Source organism: Salvelinus namaycush, chromosome 5 (assembly GCF_016432855.1).
Source record: "Salvelinus namaycush isolate Seneca chromosome 5, SaNama_1.0, whole genome shotgun sequence".
NCBI lineage: Eukaryota > Metazoa > Chordata > Actinopteri > Salmoniformes > Salmonidae > Salvelinus > Salvelinus namaycush.
The window spans coordinates 15,767,171-15,789,483 of record NC_052311.1 but is presented as its reverse complement, the minus strand read 5'-3'; the positions used below and the strand labels follow the sequence as shown (position 1 = coordinate 15,789,483).

The window sequence follows — 22,313 nt, the reverse complement described above, 5'->3', positions numbered from 1 at the left end:
ACATGTTCAGACACCTCTACTCTAGCAAATGACCACCAGAGGAAGAAATACACAGCAAGCCTCTATCAAATGACAGCTTCTTTGTGACTTCAAAAATAATCTAAGACCTCACTTTTATTAAGTACAGAGGGGATTTCAATAGCTCGGCTGAACCCAAACAGTAATTTCTTGACCTGTAGACCGTGACATCTCTCTCTCCCTGCCCACCATGGGTGGGCACCGGACGGAGCGCCAGGCTCATTAGCGGCATCGCCGTCATTAACACAGAGGCATGCTGGGAGAAGGAGGGACCGGTGACCTCGCTCAGAGGGGTCGAGTGCTGCTGCCAGTCTCCTCCCCGAGGATAATGACTGGGCCGGCTAACAGCCCAATTATTTACATGCATCTTCATTAGGCTTATGGGTAGAATGGCTCGTGAGTGTACAGCAATGACAAGGGACCCGTACTCACAGACCACTTACTGTACACAGCCATCCATCCACTCTATGATACACTAAACTAGAGATGCAGAAGGACAGTAGAGTTGGTTAAATAGGTTAAATAATTAAAGTCATATTCGGTTTCGTACAATAAGGTCAATTAACTATTATCGTAATAATTATATGCCGAAAAAGATGTATAAATACTGACACACTTTGAAACAGGGCTGGGACCATACCAGTATCACCATACTGGTTACTATCATGGCAAAGAAACAAAACACAGAGCTGATTTAACTTCTTCAGGAAAACAGCCCTAATGTTGGAAACAAACATCATTATGTTGTCATCTAGAGTCACATTTATTTGTTTTCCAAGATATAGCACAATATTTAACATACAGCAGGACCAAACCGTTAGAGGACCAAACAGTTAAAGGACAAACAGTTTGGTCTGATTAGTGTTAATTTTTGCCATGGAAAACATATTGCGATACTGGCATCATCCCAGCCCTACTTTGTTATACAGTAGACATATGGGGTATTATTTAACTGTTATGCTACTGTAGTTGTTTTGTTACGGTTGGTTTCTCTCTCTCTTCGTTTTGTTGCTGCCACGGACTGATGAAAAGCAGTGGGGTCTCCTTAAAACATTCAGAGGCCTCAAACACATGTCATCATTATGTCGAGGCATATGTCCTCTGTCTGTTTAGCAGGCGATGTTGGAGACTGAGAAAAACCTATTAGGAGAATGGGGGTTGAAAAAGTTTGCCAACATCAATCTTATTTCAAACAGAACTGAAAAGCCCGGCCAACCGAATTACTTTTCAAATGCAGCAGGCCATGCTAGGCACTCAAACCACAAGTGCATCTGATTTGATCCCCGAAGCTGAACGCAGGCAGAACCACTGATTGATACCACCAAGTGAAGGAGTCCGGGGGAAAGAAAAGAGAGAACGAGAAAGGGAGGGAAGGAAAGAGAGAGAGGGCGGGTAGGGAGGGAGCAGGGAAATGCCAAACAACAAAATAACAATACATAGAAGCACTGTGCACTCCAGAGCCAATTGAAATAAGACAGAACTAATAGAACCTGGCACAAGGAAACACTTCCATTTCCCCCAGCATCGCAGCAAGGTCTGGCCTGGCAAAGAGAAGGGGTTGTTTGGGGGCAGCTTTAAAGGAGATGGAGAATTATTGACTTCCCCTCTTTCAGTCTTGGTAGGAGGTGATGAGCGATAGGGGTCTCTTTAGCAGGTTATCAGGGGACAGGGACAGTGGGTGGCCTGGCTGTACCACAGGAGCCCCCCTGTAGTGCTGTTTTGGCTTTCTAAAAGTCAAAGTATCACTTCTCTTCTTCTTCCTGGGAAAATCAGGTCAATCCACTGAGGTGAACAAGGGGCCTTAGATTCCAATGGATATTGGCCCAATTCATTACCATCTCTGCAGCCTGGCAAACCGCTACAGTTTGGTGAGTAAAATAAATGTAAAGTAATGCGAACAGGCTCATTCTTATATTCAAAGATTCTGCTTGCTTTGAGCAAGCCCCTCTGCCAATACCGCTGGGTTCAAGCGGTGGGGATGCTAGCTGTAATTGCAGCAAGGTAGCCCTAATTGGAAATACAGTAGGAATCGGATCATCTTAAGAGGCCAGAAGCAGAGCTGCAAATCCCTGTTGATGATTTCCCTTTCTTGTTAAAACCCATTAAATGGCGAGGCTCGTAAAGCAGCGGGGGACACCGCCAGTCTTGCACTCAATTGTTTTCTGAGGTAAAGCCCTATGAATGAAATGTGCACTGGAGAAAGTAAGACATCTCAGGGGCCTATAAAAGAGTGTGGTGTGTTTTTCAGACAATGTGAGTAACAAACGTGACTCCCAAGTAAAGGCGAGTTAAACAGAAGCCTTTTTGCGCCATTTTCCGAGGGCAGCTCCACAGGGAACACATCTTTCACCTCAGTCTGATAACGTGTGCTTTAGTTATAGACACCCCAGCAAAGATGGGGAGGAAGGAGGGATGATGGAGAAAAAAGGGGGACAAGAAAAACCAACACGGAGCGCAACCCAAACCCTCCACTAGATAAACCAACACGGAGCGCAGCCCAAACCCTCCACTAGAAAAACCAACACGGAGCGCAGCCCAAACCCTCCACTAGATAAACCAACACGGAGCGCAGCCCAAACCCTCCACTAGATAAACCAACACGGAGCGCAGCCCAAACCCTCCACTAGAAAAACCAACACGGAGCGCAGCCCAAACCCTCCACTAGATAAACCAACACGGAGCGCAGCCCAAACCCTCCACTTGATAAAAAAGGGGGCAATTTTCCTGCAAAATGAAGTTGGTTTCGAGTTGGGACTCGTTTGGCAGGTTTACTGGGAGGATTTATAATCCTTGGTAATATGGTGTGACGGTAAGGTCTTGTGAACGTATTACCCTACCCAGGCCCTATCCACCTGCACCATTCTCTTACTAATGGTAGAGATACCAATAACCACCTCATCTCACGCTCTAGAAAAACAGAATACCCTTCATCTGGTACAGGAAGCTCAACTTCATGTGTCATTGTCAAGACTGCTGGGAATCGAAAGTTCAACAGTCAGTATAGACATGGGGTCAGGCTCTTCGACAAAGGGGAAAACATTAAAGCACATCTTAATCTAACGCATCCTTAGATCTCACCAGTTTAAATGATTCCCATTGTAAAGTGAAGGTAAAAGAAGAAAAAAGATGAGGGGGCATCTCGTTTTGGTCAAATCCATCACTTCCCTCCGCGATACCGTCGCACATTGTCACCCGCTTTTAACTATGCCTTCAAAAGAATATAAGAGAATGGAACTCAGGATATCAAACATTAAACAGCATTTTTCATTCATGAGCATTTCATGTTCTGTTTCAACAATAGATGGAGAAGAGCTGAATCAGTGAACATGCTGTGGGCGTAATTGATAGGGATCCAGCTAAGGTATCTCCCAGAGGAATCCACTATATCATGCCTTTCCAAGCTGCCAGCGGGAGAGCGAGGCTTACCTATAGAACCAGACTGTTCCATGAAAGAGGGAGAATTATAATTTGAAAAAAGATATTGAAAGAAACGTAAAGCAGAGGTATGGCTAATGTGCCTATAATTCATAGACCTTATAGAATACAAATAAAGGAAACAAAAAATTATAAGAATGTAGATTAAATAGGATAGCAAATGGAATACAGTATAAATACTGCATAATACTGTATTAAGCAGTGTTTTATTTTTTGCAGAATCTGAATCCCTTGTTTGTCCAAGGTGAAAATGGAATTACACTTCTGAAAGAACAGAGAAATACAGCACACAAAATCGACTATTCATTATGGCTGGTGTTAATTAGTAACCATGTTGCTCCATTGGAACGCTATGGTTGCCTTGTGATATATATCTCTCCCTTGCGGAACGGAACAGAACAAAGCAAAAACCTCTCTCTCTCTCTCTCTCTCTCTCTCCTCCCCCCTCTCTGGTTGTTTTTGGGTGTTGCTGAATAACAGAGGTGTCATGGTATCACAGTTGCAGAACAGACAGTGTCTCGTTGTCTCTCCTGCAGAGAAAGCAGAGACTCGTCTCTGGGGCCTTTCCCCGTGGCTTCATTAAGCCCGGCTACAGCCACTCCCTTGTTTCCGCTATTACGTTATTCTCTTCATCTGTATTGTGCCAACACATCACCTCCCAGCTTAGGGGCTATATTGCTGTTTATTTCAAAGAAAAACAGGAAGATGAATATTGTTATGTAGTCTTCAGGGGAGAGAAGAAGGAGAGGAGGAGGGGAGAAAAATAATAGAGGAAAAGGAGGGGAGGAGGAGAGGAGAAGGAGAGGCGAGGGGGGAAGGAGGTGAGGGACAGGAGGAGAGAAGAAGAGAAGGAGAGGAGAAGGAGGAGAGGAGGAAAAATAAAGGAGAAGGTGGAGAATAGAAGGAGAGGAGAGGCAACAGAACAGTGAGGGCTGCTGGGTAGTCATCACCCCCAACAACTCAGAAAGGCTGTGATTCCAGAAGGGCTGTGATAACAGGCCCTTTACCCCTCCCTCCCACTAGGGCAGGGATTAGAGGAGTGTGTACACACTACACATGCTGTCAGAGACCAGGAAATCACTGGCATTGTCATGGGAGAAATATCCAGCCAACACACCACCACACAGCCTCTCCCTCAAATCACAAACTTGCTGTCCTTCTGCTTGTGTTACTCATCAACAAGTTAGATCTCTGAATCTCAGGGTGCCCCTGTGGAGGAGTGTCTACTCGACTGGAAAAGGGCAGAGTCAAGCGTGACTGTCCTCAGTTCACTCACACACACATACTGTACATGCAGTGCATTCGGAAAGTATTCAGACCCCTTGGCCACATTTTGTTATGTTACAGCCTTATTCTAAAATTGATTACATAGATTTGTTTCCATCATCAATCTACACACAATACCTGGCCCCATCCCTGGTCCCCATAATGACAAAGCAAAAACTATTTTTTTTTGTGCATTTTTGCAAATCCACTCCTGCCTTGTCTTGGCTGTGTGCTTAGGGTCGTTGTCCTGTTGGAAAGTGAACCTTCACCCCAGTCGGAGGTCCTGAGTGCTCCGGAGCATATTTTCATCAAGGACCTCTCTGTACTTCGCTCCGTTCATCTTTGCCTCAATGCTGACTTATCTCCCAGTCCCTGCCGCTGAAAAACATCTCCACAGCATGATGCTGCCACCACCATGCTTCACCGTAGGGATGGGGCCAGGTTTTCTTCAGAAGTGACACTTGGCATTCAGCCCAAAGACTTCCATCTTGATTTCATCAGACCAGATAATCTTGTTTCTCATGGTCTGAGAATCCTTAAGTGCCTTTTGGCAAACTCCAAGTGGGCATTTTACTGAGGAGTGTCTTCCGCCTGGCCACTCTACCACAACTGCCTGATTGCTGGAGTGCTGCAGATATGGTTTTCCTTCTGGAAGGTTCTCCCATCTCCAGAGAGGAACTCTGGAGCTCTGTCAGAGTGACAATCGGGTTCTTGGTCACCTCCCTGACCAAGGCCATTCTCCCCCAATTGCTCAGTTTTGCCGGGCTGCCAGTTCTAGGAAGAGTCTTGGTGGTTCTAAACATCTTCCATTTAAGAATGATGGAGGCCACTGTGTTCTTGGGGACCTTCAATGTTGCAGACATTTTTTGGTACCCCCGACACATGCCTGTCTCGGAGCTCTACGGACAATTCCTTTGAACTCATGGCTTGGTTTTTGCTCTGACATGCACTATCAATTGTGGGACATTATATATACAGGTGTGTATCATTCCAAATCATGCCCAATCAATTGAATGTACCAATAGTTGTAGAAACATCTCAAGGATGATCTATGAAAACAGGATGCACCTGAGCTCATTTTCGAGTCTCATAACAAAGGGTCTGAATACTTATGTAAATAAGGTATCAGAATTTTTTTTTTTATAAATTTGCAAACATTTCTAAAAACAGTTTTTGCTATGTCATTATGGGGTATTGTGTGTAGATAGAGGATTTTTTAAATTTATTTAATACATTTTAGAATAAGGCTGTAACGTAACAAAATGTGTAAAAATTCAAGGGGTTTGAATACTTTCTGAATGCACTGTACATACAAACGCACAAAGATATGTGCAAAAGCATACAGATATACACAGAGAAACGCAATCACATACACAACACCTTTTAACTTTTTCGCAAGAATTCACATTGTGTGGGAGTCCCTTTCATACTCTGAAAGCCACTCAACAAATTCAAAGAATACCCACAAACACAGCACAACAACAACAACAATAATAACAGCAGCATCAACAACAGCAGCAGAACCACTAATTGGCTCAGAGAGATTTCAACCCACAACCATCCACAGCCGGATTGTTCAAAGACAAAAAAAAGGGGGGTGGTTTAACTATAATTAACATTTCAGAGACAAATGGTTTCCTAAAGTGTCAGGAGATGAAAGCCAATTGTTTCCCCAGACCCGGGTGGCCAAACGAAGTGTGTGTGTAGATTAATTAGTAAAGGAGTAGAGATAGATGGGGCCTGATGGGGCCTGCTTACCTTTGGTCCTGGAGGAAAAGCTGAGGGAGAGCTGTTCAAAGAATTCTTGATTCTCAAACTTCTCCTCTTTGACTTTGATCCAGAAGCAATTCTCCGCCATTTCCTGAGGCACTATCTGCAATGACAAGGAGGATTCCATTATCGCAAGGCCCAATCAGCAGCTGCCATTCCTTCCACAAGCGGTCTGGCTGCAACTCCACTTAAATGCCACTTCTTCAAACCCCACTCACCTAGAAACGGTGAAACATTTTGTGTGTGCGAGCGCTTTGGAGATCATCCGTCATGTTGCATATTGCACTCCATTTCTTTCCCCTAATTTACCGCAAAACACAGTTTGATAAAGTTTGTTCATGTTGCTAGCGATTTCAAGCACCTTTCTACTATGACACACGTCCCGCAGTTTTTTAATGTTGTAATATTGAGGGCTCTTGTACAGATGGATTGATGACTTTGTGAGGAGCAAGGATTGCATGAAGACGGGTATAACTATTTAGCAACCTCAATGAACACCATTCAGCCTGTCACTTCCTGTTGTTAATAAAGCTTATCCAACGCAATAAATCCATTGACCAGTCACAAAATAGATCATCAGTGACTAGGTATATTACTTCAGTTCAAAATAATCATAATAATAGTCACAATAGTCATGAAATAATCATACAATAATATGCCAAAATATTGTGAAATGTATTCTGTATTAACCCATCCACACTGCTCCGGCCAAACGCCACACCCACATTTCTTCTCCACAACAAATTTTATTTTATTTATTTCACCTATATTTAACCAGGTAGGCAAGTTGAGAACAAGTTCTCATTTACAATTGCGACCTGGCCAAGATAAAGCAAAGCAGATCGACACATACAACAACACAGAGTTACACATGGACTAAAACAATAATACAGTAGAAAAATAAGTCTATATACAATGTGAGCAAATGAGGTGAGATAAGGGAGGTGAAGGCAAAAAAAAGGCCATGGTGGCGAAGTAAATACAATATAGCAAGTAAAACAGTGGAATGGTGGATTTGTGCAAAGTAGAGAGAAATAATGGGGTTCAAAGGAGCAAAATAAATAAATAAATAAATACAGTAGGGGGAGAGGTAGTTGTTTGGGCTAAATTATAGATGGGCTATGTACAGGTGCAGTAATCTGTGAGCTGCTCTGACAGCTGGTGCTTAAAGCTAGTGAGGGAGATAAGGTTCCAGTTCCAGAGATTTTTGTAGTTCATTCCAGTCATTGGCAGCAGAGAACTGGAAGGAGAGGCGGCCAAATGAAGAATTGGTTTTGGGGGTGACCAGAGAGATATACCTGCTGGAGCGCGTGCTACAGGTGGGTGCTGCTTTGGTGACCAGCGAGCTGAGATAAGGGGGGACTTTACCTAGCAGGGTCTTGTAGATGACCTGGAGCCAGTGGGTTTGGCGACGAGTATGAAGCGAGGGCCAGCCAACGAGAGCGTACAGGTCGCAGTGGTGGGTAGTATATGGGGCTTTGGTGACAAAACAGATGGCACTGTGATAGACTGCATCCAATTTATTGAGTAGGGTATTGGAGGCTATTTTGTAAATGACATCGCCGAAGTCGAGGATCGGTAGGATGGTAAGTTTTACAAGGGTATGTTTGGCAGCATGAGTGAAGGATGCTTTGTTGCGAAATAGGAAGCCAATTCTAGATTTAACTTTGGATTGGAGATGTTTGATGTGAGTCTGGAAGGAGAGTTTACAGTCTAACCAGACACCTAGGTATTAGTAGTTGTCCACATATTCTAAGTCAGAACCGTCCAGAGTAGTGATGTTGGACGGGCGGGCAGGTGCAGGCAGCGATCGGTTGAAGAGCATGCATTTAGTTGTACTTGTATTTAAGAGCAATTGGAGGCCACGGAAGGAGAGTTGTATGGCATTGAAGCTCGTCTGGAGGGTTGTTAACACAGTGTCCAAAGAAGGGCCAGAAGTATACAGAATGGTGTCGTCTGCGTAGAGGTGGATCAGAGACTCACCAGCAGCAAGAGCGACATCATTGATGTATACAGAGAAGAGAGTCGGTCCAAGAATTGAACCCTGTGGCACCCCCATAGAGACTGCCAGAGGCCCGGACAACAGGCCCTCCGATTTGACACACTGAACTCTATCAGAGAAGTAGTTGGTGGACCAGGCGAGGCAATCATTTGAAAAACCAAGGCTATCGAGTCTGCCGATGAGGATGTGGTGATTGACAGAGTTGAAAGCCTTGGCCAGGTCAATGAATACAGCTGCACAGTATCGTTTCTTATCGATGGCGGTTAGGATATCATTTAGGACCTTGAGCGTGGCTGAAGTGCACCCATGACCAGCTCTGAAACCAGATTGCATAGCGGAGAAGGTATGGTTGGATTCGAAACGTTCGGTAATCTGTTTGTTGACTTGGCTTTCGAAGACCTTAGAAAGGCAAGGTAGGATATATATAGGTCTGTAGCAGTTTGGGTCAAGAGTGTCCCCCCTTTGAAGAGGGGGATGACCGCAGCTGCTTTCCAATCTTTGGGAATCTCAGACGACACGAAAGAGAGGTTGAACAGGCTAGTAATAGGGGTTGCAACAATTTTGGCAGATCATTTTAGAAAGAAAGGGTCCAGATTGTCTAGCCCGGCTGATTGTTAGGGGTCCAGATTTTGCAGCTCTTTCAGAACATCAGCTGACTGGATTTGGGAGAAGGAGAAATGGGGAAGGCTTGGGCGAGTTGCTGTGGGGGGTGCAGTGCTGTTGACCGGGGTAGGGGTAGCCAGGTGGAAAGCATGGCCAGCCGTAGAAAAATGCTTATTGAAATTCTCAATTATAGTGGATTTATTGGTGGTGACAGTGTTTCCTGTCTTTAGTGCAGTAGGCAGCTGGGAGGAGGTGTTCTTATTCTCCATGGACTTTACAGTGTCCCAGAACTTTTTCTAGTTTGTGTTGCAGGAAGCAAATTTCTGCTTGAAAAAGCTAGCCTTGGCTTTTCTAACTGCCTGTGTATATTGGTTTCTAGCTTCCCTGAAAAGTTGCATATCACGGGGGCTGTTCGATGCTAATGCAGAACGCCATAGGATGTTTTTGTGTTGGTTAAGGGCAGTCAGGTCTGGAGAGAACCAAGGGCTATATCTGTTCCTGGTTCTAAATTTATTGTATGAATGTATGGAGCGATCAATAGAACAGCGGAATTAAATGCAGGATGAGTCGTCAGGCAAGTCTAAGCCATCGATATGAAAACTATTGTGCAGTATTGATAGTGACATTGATCAAATTACAAGTGAATTAGGCCTCCCGGGTGGCGCAGTGGTCTAGGGCACTGCATCGCAGTGCTAACTGCGCCACCAGAGTCTCTGGGTTCGCGCCCAGGCTCTGTCGCAGCCGGCCGCGACCGGGAGGTCCGTGGGGCGACGCACAATTGGGCTAGCGTCGTCCGGGTTAGGGTGGGTTTGGCCGGTAGGGATATCCTTGTCTCATCGCGCTCCAGCGACTCCTGTGGCGGGCCGGGCGCAGTGCGTGCTAACCAAGGGGGCCAGGTGCACGGTGTTTCCTCCGACACATTGGTGCGGCTGGCTTCCGGGTTGGAGGCGCGCTGTGTTAAAGAAGCAGTGCGGCTTGGTTGGGTTGTGCTTCGGAGGACGCATGGCTTTCGACCTTCGTCTCTCCCGAGCCCGTACGGGAGTTGTAGCGATGAGACAAGATAGTAATTACTAGCGATTGGATACCACGAAAATTGGGGAGAAAAGGGGATAAAATTAATTTAAATAAAAAAATAAAAATAAAAAAAATAAAAAATTACAAGTGAATTGATCAAATACTTGTTTAGGTGCATTTTGGATTATTACAGTGTTACGGCCCATCTTGGTTTATTCCAGGTCCATTTTTGAGAGATTAGGCTGGATGGACGTACTCCACGAGCCCTGCAAAACGCAGCTGTGTGAGTTACTTATTGACAAGCTGTAGGCGCTCTGTCTAGCTTAATTGAAAGCTTCAGTATATTGGCCATTTAGTCTGTATTTGTTATTTTCAAAATCCATTTGCTGTCAACATATTGTAAATATTGTGGACCAATCTTTAGTAATAAACTGCTCAAAAAAATAAAGGGAACACTAAAATAACACATCCTAGATCTGAATGAATGAAATATTCTTATTAAATACTTTTTTCTTTACATAGTTGAATGTGCTGACAACAAAAGCACACAAAAATGATCAATAGAAATCAAATTTATCAACCCATGGAGGTCTGGATTTGGAGTCACACTCAAAATTAAAGTGGAAAACCACACTACAGGCTGATCCAACTTTGATGTAATGTCCTTAAAACAAGTCAAAATGAGGCTCAGTAGTGTGTGTGGCCTCCACGTGCCTGTATGACCTCCCTACAACGCCTGGGCATGCTCCTGATGAGGTGGCGGATGGTCCCCTGAGGGATCTCCTCCCAGACCTGGACTAAAGCATCCGCCAACTCCTGGACAGTCTGTGGTGCAACGTGGCGTTGGTGGATGGAGCGAGACATGATGTCCCAGATGTGCTCAATTGGATTCAGGTCTGGGGAACGGGCGGGCCAGTCCATAGCATCAATGCCTTCCTCTTGCAGGAACTGCTGACACACTCCAGCCACATGAGGCCAGCCACATGAGGTCTAGCATTGTCTTGCATTAGGAGGAACCCAGGGCCAACCGCACCAGCATATGGTCTCACAAGGGGTCTGAGGATCTCATCTCGGTACCTAATGGCAGTCAGGCTACCTCTGGCGAGCACATGGAGGGCTGTGCGGCCCCCCAAAGAAATGCCACCCCACACCATGACTGACCCACCGCCAAACCGGTCATGCTGGAGGATGTTGCAGGCAGCAGAACGTTCTCCACAGCGTCTCCAGACTCTGTCACGTCTGTCACATGTGCTCAGTGTGAACCTGCTTTCATCTGTGAAGAGCACAGGGCGCCAGTGGCGAATTTGCCAATCTTGGTGTTCTCTGGCAAATGCCAAACGTCCTGCACGGTGTTGGGCTGTAAGCACAACCCCCACCTGTGGACGTCGGGCCCTCATACCACCCTCATGGAGTCTGTTTCTGGCAGTTTGAGCAGACACATGCACATTTGTGGCCTGCTGGAGGTCATTTTGCAGGGCTCTGGCAGTGCTTCTCCTTGCACAAAGGCGGAGGCAGCGGTCCTGCTGCTGGGTTGTTGCCCTCCTACGGCCTCCTTCACGTCTCCTGATGTACTGGCCTGTCTCCTGGTAGCGCCTCCATGCTCTGGACACTACGCTGACAGACACAGCAAACCTTCTTGCCACAGCTCGCATTGATGTGCCATCCTGGATGAGCTGCACTACCTGAGCCACTTGTGTGGGTTGTAGACTCCGTCTCATGCTACCACTAGAGTGAAAGCACCGCCAGCATTCAAAAGTGACCAAAACATCAGCCAGGAAGCATAGGAACTGAGAAGTGGTCTGTGGTCACCACCTGCAGAATCACTCCTTTATTGGGGGTGTCTTGCTAATTGCCTATAATTTCCACCTTTTGTCTATTCCATTTGCACAACAGCATGTGAAATTTATTGTCAATCAGTGTTGCTTCCTAAGTGGACAGTTTGATTTCACAGAAGTGTGATTGACTTGGAGTTACATTGTGTTGTTTAAGTGTTCCCTTTATTTTTTTGAGCAGTGTATATATATATATATATATATATATAAAATGTGGGCCGGGACAATTGGTTTCTCATTGCAACCTGTGTTATTAGCCCCTTAACGAGACAAGGCAATGCAAGTATTTACATTTTTTCCAACGGGGCTAAACATTTGGGTAAAGTTTTTTTTCCGCCTGAGTAGCCTCGTTTCACTGCCAAAAAACTATTAAACCATCTAGTGTTCAGTGAATTAACAACACAATGTCAAATACAGGTAGTCTGGTCAAATAATTAACATCCAATCACATTAACCGTTACTCTCTCGCGGGAAACCTTCACTCTTGCGCAGACACCCTCGACAACTACTGTGATTATTATTATTTGACCATGCTGGTCATTTATGAACATTTGAACATCTTGGCCATGTTCTGTTATAATCTCCACCCGGCACAGCCAGAAGAGGACTGGCCACCCCTCATAGCCTGGTTCCTCTCTAGGTTTCTTCCTAGGTTTTGGCCTTTCTAGGGAGTTTGTCCTAGCCACCGTGCTTCGACACCTGCATTGCTTGCTGTTTGGGGTTTTAGGCTGGGTTTCTGTACAGCACTTTGAGATATCAGCTGATGTAAGAAGGGCTATATAAATAAATTTGATTTGATTTGATTTAGAAACAAAACATGACAATTTGAAAAATAAAAAATAAAAAAATAAAGTTTTTTAAGCGAGAATAAAGACGACTTTAGAGTAGTAAGACATGTATAAAAGCAACAGATACCATTAATAGTGGAGTGGTAACGCGCGTGCACGCAGTTGCTCCCGACACCACTTGAGCACACTGCAGCATCCCCCGAGAGGATCTTGCTGCCAAGGGAATGCCTGACAGCTTGAAAGACATTTTGGACACTACAGTGAAAATGGTTGACTTTGTTAAAGCAAGACCCTGAACTCTTGTGTATTTTCTGAATTATGCAATGATATGTGCAGTGCCCATGTAACCCTTTTACAACATACATAAGTGCGCTGGTTATCAAGGGGCAAAGTTTTGAAACGTTTTTTTGGAATTGAAAGACGAGCTAAATGTTTTCTTTACTGACCATAATTTTAACTTGTCTGACCGCTTGCATGATGATGAGTTTCTCACACGACTGGCCTATCTGGGTGATGTTTTTTCTTGCCTGAATGGATTACAGGGACTATCTGCAACTATATTCAACGTGTGGAACGAAATTGAGGCTATGATTAAGAAGTTGGAGCTCTTTTCTATCTGCATTAACAAGGACAACACACAGGTCTTTCCATCATTGCATGATTTCCCACGAGCCGGGTTGTGACAAACTCACACTCATTCTTATGTTTAATAAATGTATTGTATAGTGTGTGTGTGGCAGGCATACAATGATGGCAAAAAAACAACATTTGAGAGTGCGCTGACCCTGGTGCTAGAGGGGGTACGCAGCTGGAGGTTGAATGTTTGAAGGGGTACGGGACTATAAAAAGTTTGGGAACCACTGATCTAGAGTAACATCCCAAAAAAACATATTTCACTAAACTGCTGATAGCCCGTCTGCGAGCACGAGAAAGGAATAAAGGAGAGAGGAGATAGACACTCACGGTGGTGAGATATTCTGTAGCTAAAAGGTCATGTGCAAGCCTATTAATTATGACAATATTTTTTCTAAAACTCTATTACTAGGCTATTCAAAATCAAATACAAATTCTAAGCTAACTCTGAATTGGTTTAATTTAGACTAGACCAATTATCTACCAACGATATCTTAAATCAGTATTTTATTTTTCACAGTCAATGAACCAACAGTATCGCCTAGGGCTATACGTTCTCTCACAAACTCATGGATAGACATTTTGGAGAGTAGCATAAGGTAACCAGTCCATCCAGTATGCATAATAATACAGTCCACACTCAATGGTGATTACTAGAATTTGTTTAACATTTTTTACATTTTACATTTTAGTCATTTAGCAGACGCTCTTATCCAGAGCGACTTACAGTAGAGTGCATACATTTTTTTTTAATTACATTTTTATTTTTTTACATTTCATTACATTTTTTACATACTGAGACAAGGATATCCCTACCGGCCAAACCCTCCCTAACCCGGACGACGCTATGCCAATTGTGCGTCGCCCCACGGACCTCCCGGTTGCGGCCGGCTGCGACAGAGCCTGGGCGCGAACCCAGCCCAGCCTGGGCGCGAACCCAGAGACTCTGGTGGCGCAGCTAGCACTGCAATGCAGTGCCCTAGACCACTGCGCCACCCGGGAGGTAACTGCGCCACTGCGCCACCCGGGTTTAATTTGAGTATAGGCAAGACCAATTATGTACCAAAGACATGTTAAATCAGTTTTGTTTTATGTTTGAGGGCTGTTGTGGTGATGGTCTGATGGGAGACTAGTAGCTGTGGACCTCTCTCCTCTTGCCCCTCGCCGTCTTATTTCGATCACTATGGAGGGGCCTACCACAGCCCTACTGTAGCTAATTCACATCAGCTTCTGACGCTGTGGCTCTGCTCTGCAAACAACAGTGTACAGTATCATGTGTTTGCTTATGACTGAAGTCATATTCAAAGGAAGCCCTCACAAATATCCATTGGATGTGGTAGTAAAGGAAGCACCACGGAAATCAAGGAACTGCTGAGGGTGGGACATTAAGGCTGTGACGATACCAGTATTGCAATATTTTTTCCATGGCAAAAATGAAAACTCTTAGACTACTAGGCTCTTAGACTATGTTTACACAGGCATCCCAATTCTGACCATTAATTGTGCAAAAGATCAGAATGGGTCTGTTGTTGTAAACGCAGCCTTAGATGTAAACATTATGATTAATCCCTGAAACTGATGGACACATACTGTCATTGTAGTAAGCATACAGTTTGGAACAAGGCTGTTTCATTTTTAATCACTTGCATACTTAACTTACACTCATTGGCTCCTGTGACAGGAGACAATGTTCATAGGCCGCGACACTCCTACTCTCTGGAAGCTTGAGGTAACTCATGCCATGCTAGAGTGGTTACTTGAAAGTTTGATGGCCCTTGACAAGGTCACCTGCTGTGAATGCAAACCTCAACTACGGATGAAGGATGAATGAAGTGCCCCTCTGAACTCCTCTATGGATAGCCTATTGAACCCAACCAGCACATGAGAAGGAAATTAGAGTTGAGTGGCATAGGAGTTCAGGAAGAGATCGGCTCTGCATTTCATGGATTGGCTGGTCATATACTTACTACTTATATTGACAAAGGGGGAGGGGTCTCTGAGGTCATTTTGTTTCTTTCTCATTATTTTCTTGTCTATACGAGAGTGCTAATTTATAAAATTACAGTTGTGTAATTCTGAAAGGATAATTATAATTCTGCATCGTTTGTAAACTAAATTGACTGGTTTGGAGATAATTGCATTGTTCATCTCAAGTCTTGCATATCGGGGGGGGGGGGGGGGGGGGGGGGGGGTAACAGAATGTGAAGTCTAAATATTACAATTTCACCCTGCTAGAAGAAATGATCAGCCTTACACTGGAAAACAGCCTGGTTGCGTGATTACAGCTAAATACGTTTGCAATTGTGCGATAATTACGGTTGTACGAGAGATTCAATGACAAGCATTTTTCTAATTGTTTCTTATTTTTCCCTATTTTACTTAGTAGTGCTACAATAGAAGTGTTCACTTTCATTCGAATTTGTAACAATCCAGGAAATACTCTAAAAACAAATGGATACTGTGCTGAAATAACATTGTGGAACTCCAGAGGTTCAAATGCTTAAATTCCTTTCAAATCAATCACTTTTAGATGAAAATACGGGATTGTTTCTAATGGACAAATGCTTCCAAATGATGTGGAGCACGTCAAACACAGCAGGGACGAGCCAAATCTAGACGCCCCCCTCTGCTTAACCGTGTCTTACAGTAGATGACAGATACTGACTCTAACCCACAGCTTCTGGCACTCCTCTCTCCACTCCATTGATACAGCAGCATGTCCCAAATCACTGCTTTACCCCACTGCTGCAGCCCGCCCTCCATGCCAGCAGCCCGCCCTCCATGCCAGCAGCCCGCCCTCCATGCCAGCAGCCCGCCCTCCATGCCAGCAGCCCGCCCTCCATGCCAGCAGCCCGCCCTCCATGCCAGCAGCCCGCCCTCCCATGCCAGCAGCCCGCCCTCCCATGCCTCATCCTCACCAGTCTCAAAACGAATTGTAGCTCCAGCACCGTATCGACGGATCCCCTCAGCAGCAGCTGATGCTGTCTAATTTAACTAGTGCCCCAACTGAGTGTGTGAGGTAGTTCGCCAATACAAGCCTGCCCACTGGTTGTTGCTAAATAAATTTGAGGATTTTGTGGGAGACACATATGCAGTCTTTTTCTTGGGCCTCTTTACACAACCTGCTCAAACGAGTAACCTCGCAAAATGGATTCATTAACAAAGGAAGACTGTGATATTCTCATTAAGTGTAGTACAGTGTTGTAAAGAGGCTCCAGTTAAGTGGTAGACTAGAGGCAAGGGTTGGAGTTGGGGTTAGGGACATGTCACTGCTGCTGCAAACCGCCATAAGACACAGCCTGAGCAATCGTTTACTTTGCCGTAAACATGTGGTTCATCAATGGTAAGGTGTTCTCACTGTAAGAGAAATTACAGCACCTCCAGGCAACAATCTCCATTGGCGCTGCTTGAAAAATCTGTTACATGCTTAAAAAAAGAAACAGGGAAAAACTCCTTCCTCACTTCAGGGGCAGCAGGTAGGCTAGTGGTTAGAGTTTTGGGCCAGTAACCGGAAGGTTGCTGGTTCGAATCCCGGAGCTGACAAGGTAAAAACAAAGTACAAATCTGTCGTTCTGCCCCTGAGCAAGGCAGTTAACCCACTGTTCCCTGGGCGCCGAAGATGTGGATGTCGATTATGGCAGCCCCCCGCACCTCTCTGATTCAGAGGTTAAATTCAGAAGACACATTTCAGTTGAATACATTCAGTTGGACAACTTTCCCTTTATTGTTGCCGGCTGCTTTTACTATCAGAGATGAAGGAACCTGTGGGTGTTTTCAAAAAGCAAAAGTTGGACACAAACACTCACTCTCCATTCTAACCTCACTCTCTCTCTCCACTCCCTCCAATCTCTACAGATGTAGGATATTAATTTGAGCCAGTTTGCTACAGCAGGAAAACAATCCTGCAGCAACAGGAAATGTGAATTATTTAGTGGATTATAATTAATGGACATTTTTGTAGGGGTTGAAAAATCAAGTCTGAAATTTCTAAATGGAAATTACAAACTTCAGAAGCCTTTTTTAAACCTCAAACACACAAGTTTTAAATGGCCTGCATTGCAGGAAGGTTCTACTACAACAGGGTGATCAAATTATGACCAGTCTTCTTCGTTGAAGGAGTACAACCTCACAGGTTGTCCCTGCCTGCTTTTCAATCAGTCAAAAGATAAGGCATTCTCCTATATGCATCAAGCTATTAATAAATATGTGTTCATATGTAGCTACAGCAAACTAGTAGTTACGGATGGCTCTGGTCCTAACAGAGAAGGCGGCTGACTCTGGTCCTAACAGAGAAGGCGGCTGACTCTGGTCCTAACAGAGAAGGCGGCTGACTCTGGTCCTAACAGAGAAGGCGGCTGACTCTGGTCCTAACAGAGAAGGCGGCTGACTCTGGTCCTAACAGAGAAGGCGGCTGACTCTGGTCCTAACAGAGAAGGCGGCTGACTCTGGTCCTAACAGAGAAGGCGGCTGACTCTGGTCCTAACAGAGAAGGCGGCTGACTCTGGTCCTAACAGAGAAGGCGGCTGACTCTGGTCCTAACAGAGAAGGCGGCTGACTCTGGTCCTAACAGAGAAGGCGGCTGACTCTGGTCCTAACAGAGAAGGCGGCTGACTCTGGTCCTAACAGAGAAGGCGGCTGACTCTGGTCCTAACAGAGAAGGCGGCTGACTCTGGTCCTAACAGAGAAGGCGGCTGACTCTGGTCCTAACAGAGAAGGCGGCTGACTCTGGTCCTAACAGAGAAGGCGGCTGACTCTGGTCCTAACAGAGAAGGCGGCTGACTCTGGTCCTAACAGAGAAGGCGGCTGACTCTGGTCCTAACAGAGAAGGCGGCTGACTCTGGTCCTAACAGAGAAGGCGGCTGACTCTGGTCCTAACAGAGAAGGCGGCTGACTCTGGTCCTAACAGAGAAGGCGGCTGACTCTGGTCCTAACAGAGAAGGCGGCTGACTCTGGTCCTAACAGAGAAGGCGGCTGACTCTGGTCCTAACAGAGAAGGCGGCTGACTCTGGTCCTAACAGAGAAGGCGGCTGACTCTGGTCCTAACAGAGAAGGCGGCTGACTCTGGTCCTAACAGAGAAGGCGGCTGACTCTGGTCCTAACAGAGAAGGCGGCTGACTCTGGTCCTAACAGAGAAGGCGGCTGACTCTGGTCCTAACAGAGAAGGCGGCTGACTCTGGTCCTAACAGAGAAGGCGGCTGACTCTGGTCCTAACAGAGAAGGCGGCTGACTCTGGTCCTAACAGAGAAGGCGGCTGACTCTGGTCCTAACAGAGAAGGCGGCTGACTCTGGTCCTAACAGAGAAGGCGGCTGACTCTGGTCCTAACAGAGAAGGCGGCTGACTCTGGTCCTAACAGAGAAGGCGGCTGACTCTGGTCCTAACAGAGAAGGCGGCTGACTCTGGTCCTAACAGAGAAGGCGGCTGACTCTGGTCCTAACAGAGAAGGCGGCTGACTCTGGTCCTAACAGAGAAGGCGGCTGACTCTGGTCCTAACAGAGAAGGCGGCTGACTCTGGTCCTAACAGAGAAGACGGCTGACTCTGGTCCTAACAGAGAAGACAGCTGACTCTGGTCCTAACAGAGAAGACAGCTGACTCTGGTCCTAACAGAGAAGACAGCTGACTCTGGTCCTAACAGAGAAGACAGCTGACTCTGGTCCCACTTAATCCACACAACAGACTCAGGTGGCTCTGAAGGCCTGTGAGTGCCATCTAGCCATTTAATTTGCATCTCCCAACCGAAGTGCCTGCGGAGGCAAGGTTAATGCAGACGTACATTGTCATTGCCATGCCGGGAAGGAGACGGATGTGCAAAGTTACACACTCATGAATGCAAACACACTCATTTTCTTACAGTGAAAAGAAGATACATGAGGAAAACATTATAATAAATACATTTCAATGAACTTTGTCTCTTATTAGACGTGCAACCTTGCTATATGACGTGCCTCCATTTACACAATTACCGATAATGCGATTCAGCTTGATTTCAACAGGGTTTCACAGTGCGAGCAAGAGACAACCATTTATTTTTGGCTGTTGTCAATAATTGAAGATTAAATAGCAAGGTCACACATAAGCATATGCAAAACACCACTAAATGAATGCCGCTTGCAACTCCCAGAATCCCTCGGGCGATAGATAAATTAACTGGGAGTAGAATAAAGCCCATATGAAGAGAACGGCCCCAGTTGAAATCGTATTTAAATGATGGAATATTACACAACACATTGTCTGTATTCAATTACGCTAAGAGTGTGTGTGAATGCAAGTACACTCGAGCAGCGAAAATGTGTTTATGTGTGGATTTCTAGTGCAGAGTGCAGAGTAGCGTGCCCTGTGGCTGAACGCTTGCCTGAATAGACCGACGGTAGTGTTGAATAGGGTGCACTCTCTGGGTTAGTACCTACAGCTCCATCTGTCGCTACTGTACCTTGGACCAGTTGACCCTCTTCATGACGACCTCAGGCTTGTAGGTCTTCTTGGCCTCCAGTCCATAAGGCAGCTTGATGACAGGTATGGCCATCATAGGAGGCGGAGGGATACCTGGAGCCCCGGGGAAGGGCGGGGGAGGTGGGGGTCCACAACCGGGGGGAGGGGGTGGTGGGGGTGGCCCTACGCCTGGAGGTGGCGGGGGTGGAGGCGGAGGGAGCATGCTGGCCATGCCAGGAGGCGGCGGAGGAGGGGGTGCCAATCCCCCCGGTAGGGCTAGAGGTGGGACTCCTGTCCCGGCCGCCGCTGGTCCGGCTGCAATCTGCAAAGATGGGAGATCAATGTTAATGATGGTACACATTCCCCTGTCATCCCTGCACTCATGTTATCCCCGTCTGCCCTGCAAATCATGTCATCCTTGTCAATCGTAGGCTGGGGACCTGGAGGCCAGAGCTTAACCACCATTACACCAGTCTGGCTAATGGACCTGGGTGATGTCTCTGTTAGGGACTGAAGACGGTCATTACACCAGTCTGGCTAATGGATCTGGGTGATGTCTCTGTTAGGGACTGAAGACGGTCATTACACTAGTCTGGCTAATGGACCTGGGTGATGTCTCTGTCAGGGACTGAAGACGGTCATTACACCAGTCTGGCTAATGGATCTGGGTGATGTCTCTGTTAGGGACTGAAGACGGTCATTACACCAGTCTGGCTAATGGATCTGGGTGATGTCTCTGTTAGGGACTGAAGACGGTCATTACACCAGTCTGGCTAATGGATCTGGGTGATGTCTCTGTTAGGGACTGAAGACGGTCATTACACTAGTCTGGCTAATGGATCTGGGTGATGTCTCTGTTAGGGACTGAAGACGGTCATTACACCAGTCTGGCTAATGGATCTGGGTGATGTCTCTGTTAGGGACTGAAGACGGTCATTACACCAGTCTGGCTAATGGATCTGGGTGATGTCTCTGTTAGGGACTGAAGACGGTCATTACACCAGTCTGGCTAATGGACCTGGGTGATGTCTCTGTTAGGGACTGAAGACGGTCATTACACCAGTCTGGCTAATGGACCTGGGTGATGTCTCTGTTAGGGACTGAAGACGGTCATTACACCAGTCTGGCTAATGGACCTGGGTGATGTCTCTGTTAGGGACTGAAGACGGTCATTACACCAGTCTGGCTAATGGATCTGGGTGATGTCTCTGTCAGGGACTGAAGACGGTCATTACACCAGTCTGGCTAATGGATCTGGGTGATGTCTCTGTCAGGGACTGAAGACGGTCATTACACCAGTCTGGCTAATGGACCTGGGTGATGTCTCTGTTAGGGACTGAAGACGGTCATTACACTAGTCTGGCTAATGGATCTGGGTGATGTCTCTGTTAGGGACTGAAGATGGTAATTACACCAGTCTGGCTAATGGACCTGGGTGATGTCTCTGTTAGGGACTGAAGACGGTCATTACACCAGTCTGGCTAATGGACCTGGGTGATGTCTCTGTTAGGGACTGAAGACGGTCATTACACCAGTCTGGCTAATGGACCTGGGTGATGTCTCTGTTAGGGACTGAAGACGGTCATTACACTAGTCTGGCTAATGGACCTGGGTGATGTCTCTGTTAGGGACTGAAGACGGTCATTACACCAGTCTGGCTAATGGACCTGGGTGATGTCTCTGTTAGGGACTGAAGACGGTCATTACACCAGTCTGGCTAATGGAACTGGGTGATGTCTCTGTTAGGGACTGAAGACGGTCATTACACTAGTCTGGCTAATGGATCTGGGTGATGTCTCTGTTAGGGACTGAAGACGGTCATTACACCAGTCTGGCTAATGGACCTGGGTGATGTCTCTGTTAGGGACTGAAGACGGTCATTACACTAGTCTGGCTAATGGACCTGGGTGATGTCTCTGTCAGGGACTGAAGACGGTCATTACACTAGTCTGGCTAATGGACCTGGGTGATGTCTCTGTCAGGGACTGAAGACGGTCATTACACTAGTCTGGCTAATGGACCTGGGTGATGTCTCTGTCAGGGACTGAAGACGGTCATTACACCAGTCTGGCTAATGGACCTGGGTGATGTCTCTGTTAGGGACTGAAGACGGTCATTACACCAGTCTGGCTAATGGACCTGGGTGATGTCTCTGTTAGGGACTGAAGACGGTCATTACACCAGTCTGGCTAATGGACCTGGGTGATGTCTCTGTTAGGGACTGAAGACGGTCATTACACCAGTCTGGCTAATGGACCTGGGTGATGTCTCTGTTAGGGACTGAAGACGGTCATTACACCAGTCTGGCTAATGGATCTGGGTGATGTCTCTGTTAGGGACTGAAGACGGTCATTACACTAGTCTGGCTAATGGATCTGGGTGATGTCTCTGTTAAGGACTGAAGACGGTCATTACACCAGTCTGGCTAATGGACCTGGGTGATGTCTCTGTTAGGGACTGAAGACGGTCATTACACTAGTCTGGCTAATGGACCTGGGTGATGTCTCTGTCAGGGACTGAAGAC

General features: G+C 46.2%; 1 protein-coding gene across 5 annotated transcripts in view; it reads right to left on the bottom strand.

Moving 5' to 3' along the window:
* diaph2 (diaphanous-related formin 2) overlaps nt 1-22,313 on the bottom strand; it is a 700,846-nt gene that overhangs the window by 445,614 nt on the left and 232,919 nt on the right. For all 5 annotated transcript variants that reach the window (XM_038993651.1, XM_038993650.1, XM_038993653.1 and 2 more), the window contains 2 exons: nt 19,791-20,111; nt 6,478-6,592 (listed from right to left, as the gene is read on the bottom strand). In XM_038993651.1, coding sequence (XP_038849579.1) covers nt 6,478-6,592; nt 19,791-20,111 — 436 coding nt within the window. The remainder of the gene's footprint in view (nt 1-6,477; nt 6,593-19,790; nt 20,112-22,313) is intronic.